A 7,004-nucleotide genomic window follows, 5' to 3' on the forward strand; every position below is an offset into this window, starting at 1 on the left:
ATTATGTAACAGATAATCTATAAGCAGATTTCATGAGTTGGAGCAATAATCCTCTCTCCTGCTTAAGTGGCTTCCTCCTATTATTTCTCCTGAATTTAGATATTTCTTAATTTAATTATAGGTTTGAGCATATTTGCTATATGAAGAAAAAAAAAAAAGAGCCCTTTTCCCTCTATTGCGTTTGTATCACATGCCAAGAAACACCACAGAGGATGCCACACTTCCGTGCAGCAACAGCCACACAGCTTCCAGTCGGGCTATTGCTCAAGGCACAGACAGTCCTGAAACAGCAGGTTTTTCCACCCTGTGGAATCTCCTGGAGCTGTGACCCAAGGGCAACTGTAAAACCCACGTGTTAGAATAACTTAGATCTCTTGTGAGACACTGAGTAAACAAAAGGACAATGGCGACTTAAATGACAATAGAACTCTGACCCACAAAAGAAATCTCTGCGGTAACCACCACTTTAAGAGCAGTCAGGACATCCTGAAGGGCTACCAACTTCTTATTTTTGCTTCCACTTAAGGACAAACCAGAGAAAACCAAATATTCTCCCTAAACCATTCCCCTAAAATGTTCAGTTTCTAGTTACTCCTCCTCCAGCTTCCCCATGGTAACAGTCTCTAATCAGGGCTTACGGAAACGTCCCTGTGTTTTCATTAAGCTTTTCCTTACCTAGACAAGAACTCTGTCATCATAGCAACTTGTTCCCATGTAGATGGTCTTCATTTATTTCCATCTGTGAATGATACATGTGATCACCGCCAAGATTAATTTTAAAAACAGAAACACACACACACACGAAGCAAAATTCCAGCCATATGCCAAACGATGAGAATTTCGCGCCCCTAGTTCTATTTGTGAGAGGGATTCAACTTCAAAGGACATGAAATAGAAAATTTTGATAAGCTGGTTTTCAAAAATATTTGTGCTTCTACGAAGGTTATCAATTTAATTTTAAGTGAGTTTACAAATCGATATGTACTATGATTCCATTTTGTAAAACAGTATATATAGAATACATGTATAGATAAGCCTAGAAAAGTTATGGGGAGGGGACAAGGGGGCGTTTATTTTCTAAGATGCATTTTCTATAATGAATTTCTTACATACCTTTTAAAAAGAATTTTTTTTAATTTCTGGATTAATTTCCTTAAATCTTTAGCTCCATTTTTTCTTCTATATAAAACACTTCTTCAAACCGCGTAAACCGAAGCCTTGACAAATGTGATTAAACTACTTTTCCTTTACATTTCTTTTATCTCAAGAGAGCACTTTGGATACTGGGGGAGACTTAATGATCTTAAAAACAGTTTCCGCCCTTTGTCACCAGTCTTTCTAAGCCAATTTTCCCCGTAAATAACTCGTTTCTGTTGATTCTGAGAAAAGCGGGTGAGGCGCGAAGGCCCCCTTACTGGGGAAGGCAGCAGATGCCTTGGAACACGCCACGCCTTCTCCGGAGAGCGGTCCAATCGGTCCCCTTTCCCTCCGGGCATCCGGGCCGGGACCAGCGCGTCACGGGTGTTGAGGAATTGCCCTTCCGCTCGGCTTCTCCGCAAACCCAGCGGGCATCACCCTCCGCCCGGGAGCCAGCGCGTCTGCCCGCGGGCCCCGCGTTCCTCCACCCGCCCCACCTCCGCTGTGGGAGCAACGGGCACCACTAGACAGGATTAGACAGCGCTCAGCCCTCCCGGAGATTTTCACCAAAAACGCTAGGACTAGAGGATGCGCGGGGTTACGGTGAAATTCCACTTGGGCCTCCCAGTGAGCTTCTTTTCGGGAAAGGGCGCAGGAATTCGAGGTAACCGGTTGACCCGGGTCCCTGCAGAGGCGCCGGCGCGCCCACTCAGCGCTGCCCAGGGGGCCCGAGCTCTCAGTCTTCGGTTCCACTGAGGCGGGCAAGGCCTTCCCGGGGACGAGTTGGGGCAGAATCGCGTCACGCGCTCGGAGTACTCACACCCGGAGGCCCCGCCCACCGGCCAGCTCAGCCAATCGCGGCGCGGGCAGGCGGTGGGGGCGGGGGCGGGAGCCGGGTCGGGCGGGCTGCCACGCGGGGCCTTAAAGGCTGAGTCAGTCGCGACCCGGCCAGAACCTCGGCCTCGGCGACCTCTGGAGAGCTGCGTGCGTCCGCGGAGTGCGCCTGCGCAGCTGTGGCAGCCACAGGTCAGCGACCCAGTTTGTGGGCGAGGCCGGTCAGGGACGAGGACTGGAGGAGGGGATATCCAGGGACGCGGGCGGGGGTTGTGGGGGGGTGGGCAGACGCGACCCCCGGGAACGGCAGCTTCTGCCCGCCGGGAGCTGAGGCTGGTTCGGCGCTGCCTCGAGCCGGGGAAGAGGGAAGGGCGATTGGGAAACCCAGGGCGGAGCTGAGACCGCCCGCGGGTTCTAGGCGGGTCGGCGGGAGGTGGCGGCACACGTCCGGGTCGGCCGCGACTGTCTGACCCCCGGTCACTCCGTGCGCCGCCGTAAACATCCCCTGGGAGCAGGACGGCACGCCCCTGGCCTGGCCCGGCCCCGCCTGCAGCGCCGGTACCGGCTCGGCCCCCGCGGGTTCAGTGAGCCCCGGGGGAGTCAGGCCGTGTGCGGGCGCGAAAACGGGGCTCTGGGCGCCGTCGTGCCGCCTGATCGCGTGCCCGCTGTGGGGGAGGTGATGGGGGTGGGCTACACAGGACACGCGTAGGGACAGTGGAGCCCTGGGTGCACTCCTGCCCACCTTCTCCTGGGAAGGCGTTTCAGAAGGGTTTCAATTAAAGTAGCGGAGATTCATTCAAAGGCGTATCTCACCTCCTGAAAGTAGTTAAGAAGAAAGGTGTGAGGTGGCCACCAAACTCTTGGGAATCCATGTCCCCCTACTTATGATCAAGCGTCCTGGTAAATAAAAGTCCCGGGTCACCTCCGTACCTTCAGTAAATAACCTAGATCAACAGTTTCCCAGTTGTTGCTTTAAAATTCCGACCCTTAAGGTACGGCAGAGACCCTTACCAAAACCTAAATTATCGTTGCGTTCTTAAAAAGAAGCCTGTCTTGATTCCTACAGTATGTGTGCGCCTGTTTTCCATTTTGATGGCTGAATCAAATACCTCCATTTTGTAAGTCTTTGCCCTCTTTTTCTTCACCCATGTCCTTAGCCGCAGACTTTCTGTAAACATTTGGGAAGATCATTTCAATGTTTTTACCCCACCATACTGGCTGTAACATCTCAGGAGAAAGTTAGACGGCTTTTTTTTTTTTTAAGAATTGGCCTCATCAAATACTGATTTCTTTTCCCTTCCTAGGTTTTTGAAACATGAATCCTTCACTCTTCCTGACTGCCCTATGCTTGGGAATAGCCTCGGCTACTCCAAAATTTGATCGAAATTTAGATGCACACTGGTACCAGTGGAAGGCAACACACAGGAGACTATATGCCATGGTTGGTAACATCTGAAAATGTCCAGAGGGACCCCCACAGAGAATGATCCGTGCTGTTGGAGTCTCTAGCCAGAGAGTAGTTTCTGGAAGTCAGCTTTTACCAAGGCAGTAATTTAATGGCACCTGTTTCTGAGCACAGCATCGGCATGTATCCCTGGGTCAGAGCTTGGAGAACAGTTTCCAGAAGTATAAACCCCTCCCTGATAGTAGTTTGTCTTTAAATCCATTTGGTGAGCATGGGTTGGGTTTTAAGTAGAAATCAAGGTGATCAGTTGTGTGTTTTGCCTCTAGAATGAAGAAGGATGGAGGAGAGCAGTGTGGGAGAAGAATATGAAAATGATTGAACTGCACAATCGAGAGTACAGCGGAGGGAGACATGGCTTCACCATGGCCATGAATGCCTTTGGTGACATGGTGAGTGTGTGGCATGAGTTTCTGTGCATCCTCTCCTCAGCACTTTAGAACAATAACCTCTTGCTTTTTGAACATTTTATTTACTTTTCCTTCAAGACCAATGAAGAATTTAGGCAGGTGATGAATGGCTTTCAAAACCAGAAGCACAGGAAGGGGAAGGGGAAGATGTTCCGTGAACCTCTCTTTCTTGAAGTCCCCAAATCTGTGGATTGGACTGAGAAGGGCTATGTAACTCCCATAAAGAATCAGGTATGACGGTATTCAGATTAATATCTTCTTAAGAGTACTTAGGTCCATGGGCTACTGTTAGTGTTTGTATGTGTCTTGTAAACTAATGACTTTTTTCTTCTCAGGGTCAGTGTGGTTCTTGTTGGGCTTTCAGTGCCACTGGCGCCCTTGAAGGCCAGATGTTCCGGAAAACTGGCAAACTTGTTTCACTGAGTGAGCAGAATCTGGTGGACTGCTCTCGGGCTCAAGGCAATGAAGGCTGCAATGGTGGCCTAATGGATAATGCCTTCCTGTATGTTAAGGACAACGGAGGCCTGGACTCAGAGGAATCCTATCCATATCTTGCAAGGGTAAAAAAAAAAAAATAGCTCCTTTTCTTGTCATTCCAGCTCTGCTTTTGAACGTTGAACATTTTCAGAGATAACAGACACCTCATTCAGCATTCACAGCTTAGAGGCAAACTGTCAGAGCTGTCATTATCAGTTATCAGCCGTTGCACACTTCTCACTGCTGAGTCTTGTGGTCCTAGAATCCATGCTCCCCAGGAGGTGGGTGGTGGTCATCAAGTGTCTTTTCTGTTTACCTTTAAAAGGATACAAACAACTGTAACTACAGGCCGGAGTGTTCTGCTGCCAATGACACTGGCTTCGTGGACATCCCTCAGCGGGAGAAGGCCCTAATGAAGGCAGTGGCAAGTGTGGGGCCCATCTCTGTTGCTATAGATGCAGGCCACTCCTCCTTCCAGTTCTATAAATCAGGTAGGTGTTTGTCTTTTATTGTAGGAATTCAGGCAGGCAAAATTGGAAAACACCACCATGATTGACTGTGGTGTGGGGTCCTGTTCTCTAGGACTATAGAGTTTTGAGTGTATGCATTTAACCACAGTGATGTTTCCATTTGTCATACCGTAAGCATTTTCTCATGACAGACTCTTCATAAATATTTTTAAATGACTGTAATTAATTCTATATATATAACTGAATTTATGTAACTGTACTCCAGTTGTTAGATCCTTTGTCCAAAGATTTTTTACTATTGTAGTCAGAGCTATAAAGAACCCTGTGGTTCAAGTATTTTTTTGTTGTTCTGTGCTGTTCTCTTAGTTGGCCGTCTAGGAGTAGAAAGTATGATGCTAATTAATATGAGCAGTTGGTGGATGAATGCCTAAATCACTTTAGCCTTGATAAGTAGGTTATTATGGGAAATCTTTTTTTTTTTTAAGTAGCAAATATATCTAAGATTTCATTGGATTTCGTTAATTTCTAGTAAGCTGAGTTTTCCTTTTTCCTTTTCATAAGCCATTACTATTTTTTGGCAAATATTTAAGTGTTATTTGGAATTTACTTATGACATTTCACTGGATTTTGAGATGGCTCCCTTAACTGGTTGATAAAGGTGGGTTACTGTCTTGGGTCTTGGAGCTCCTTACCCCAACACTGAATTTTCCTCTCCCAGGCATCTATTACGAGCCCAACTGCAGCAGCAAGGACCTGGATCATGGTGTTTTGGTGGTTGGCTATGGCTTTGAAGGAACAGATTCAAATAACAATAAATTTTGGCTTGTCAAGAACAGGTATAAAAGTCCAAATGTTACGTTTTCATTTGAAAAGGGAATCCTTGTCTGGAATCAACATTTGATTTCAGGTTCAAAAAAGCTCAATTTGGAAATCCCAGAAGTCTTTCTCCCACTTCGAGTAAATGTAGAAATGCTCATGTGTGATTATAAGACTCTGTAGCAAGCTTTTTGGGGGTATTATTACGTATTTGTGACATTGCATTTCTAAATTTGGAACGTTTTCTTAATTCAAAAAACACACCTAGCTTTAAGGGTTTCAGATAAAGGATTTTGTACCTGTAGACTTGAGGGCTGGTTTCCTTTTTCTGTCTCTAATTTTTGAACAAGGAATAGTGGGCAGCGACGTCTGCCTCTGCTAATTCTTTAAGTGTGAAAGGCTGTCCAAGGGTCCGGTGGCCTCTGTGCATCATTCCTATCCTCATTTGATGTCCTGCCATTGCATTGTACTTCCCAGCTCTCAGAGGTCTTTGAGGGTCGTAAGGATCCGTTTTCACGGTTTAAGTTCTTCAACTGAGATGAGGTATAGCCAGTGGATACAGACTGCTACATTGGAACCCCAGTTCTGCTTCAATTTCCTGTCTTAAAAAATCAAGAGAAGTACCCCCAGGAATTAGTCTAAATGTATGTAACAGAACCTAGAATAGTGTACGTGGTAAGCCCTATTTGAAGTATTAGATGTTAGCATTATTAACGAAGATAACGTGTACTGGATTCTTTGTGTAAGACGGAAACCGTGTTGTGCTTTCAGCTGGGGTCCAGAATGGGGCTTGAACGGCTACGTAAAAATGGCCAGAGACGAGAACAACCATTGTGGAATTGCGACAGCAGCCAGCTACCCCACTGTGTGAGCTGAGGGATGGCGGCAACAGAGGACTTCAGACCAGCATTATCTGGAGGAGTTTTATCTTAAAACTGCCCAAACCCCTATTGTGTAAGATAAGACACTTGAATCATTGAGGATCCAAGTTGTGATTTGAATTCTATGACATTTTTATAAGGGTAAAATATTATCACTACTTTAATTACTGTTACAGCTTTATAATGTTGAAGACTCATTGTTGAACGCTAAGACTTTTGAATTTTCATTTTTTAAAAGAATATATGAAAGTTTACCTTTTAAAATAAATTTTAATTGAATATGTAAAGGTAGAACATTCTCTTTTTAATGCATTAACTTGGAGTAGTTGGGATGTATAATTGGGCTCTAAAGACATAATTGAATGTGCCGATGGTACGTTAGGAGAGAGACACTGAGTGGCTCTCTGGATCTTCTTGTTATAAATACACAGATTTTAACCTGCTCTGCAGAAACCATGTATTTTTATCAGCAGGAAAAAACAGATTAAAAATATACCTACATTGGGCAAGCTAAAGA

The 7,004-nt window shown here is 45.8% G+C and overlaps 1 protein-coding gene across 2 annotated transcripts; it reads left to right on the forward strand.

Annotated features, from left to right (window-relative positions):
- The first annotated feature begins 1,573 nt into the window (after window positions 1-1,573).
- On the forward strand, window positions 1,574-6,774 carry LOC105078823 (procathepsin L). 2 transcript variants are annotated; one of them, XM_074363030.1, is made up of 8 exons: window positions 1,574-1,801; window positions 3,276-3,412; window positions 3,703-3,825; window positions 3,922-4,074; window positions 4,179-4,403; window positions 4,646-4,811; window positions 5,509-5,626; window positions 6,378-6,774. In XM_074363030.1, exons 2-8 carry the CDS (start codon window positions 3,287-3,289, stop codon window positions 6,475-6,477), a joined length of 1,011 nt encoding a protein of 336 aa, XP_074219131.1. In that variant the 5' UTR covers window positions 1,574-1,801; window positions 3,276-3,286; the 3' UTR covers window positions 6,478-6,774. The 2 variants fall into 2 exon arrangements, with proteins under 2 accessions (XP_074219131.1, XP_074219129.1); XM_074363028.1 differs by lacking the exon at window positions 1,574-1,801 and adding an exon at window positions 1,935-2,163.
- The last annotated feature ends 230 nt before the right edge of the window (window positions 6,775-7,004 follow it).

This window comes from Camelus bactrianus, chromosome 4 (genome assembly GCF_048773025.1).
Source record: "Camelus bactrianus isolate YW-2024 breed Bactrian camel chromosome 4, ASM4877302v1, whole genome shotgun sequence".
Classification (NCBI taxonomy): Eukaryota; Metazoa; Chordata; class Mammalia; order Artiodactyla; family Camelidae; genus Camelus; species Camelus bactrianus.

What these genes read in the sequence shown, in the direction of transcription:
- LOC105078823 (XM_074363030.1), top strand. Translation starts at nt 3,287, where the DNA reads ATGAATCCTTCACTCTTCCTGACTGCCCTATGCTTGGGAATAGCCTCG. An exon ending in ACAGGAGACTATATGCCATG is followed by an intron (nt 3,413 to 3,702) that starts GTTGGTAACATC and finishes TTTTGCCTCTAG; the next exon opens with AATGAAGAAGGATGGAGGAG. An exon ending in TGAATGCCTTTGGTGACATG is followed by an intron (nt 3,826 to 3,921) that starts GTGAGTGTGTGG and finishes TTTTCCTTCAAG; the next exon opens with ACCAATGAAGAATTTAGGCA.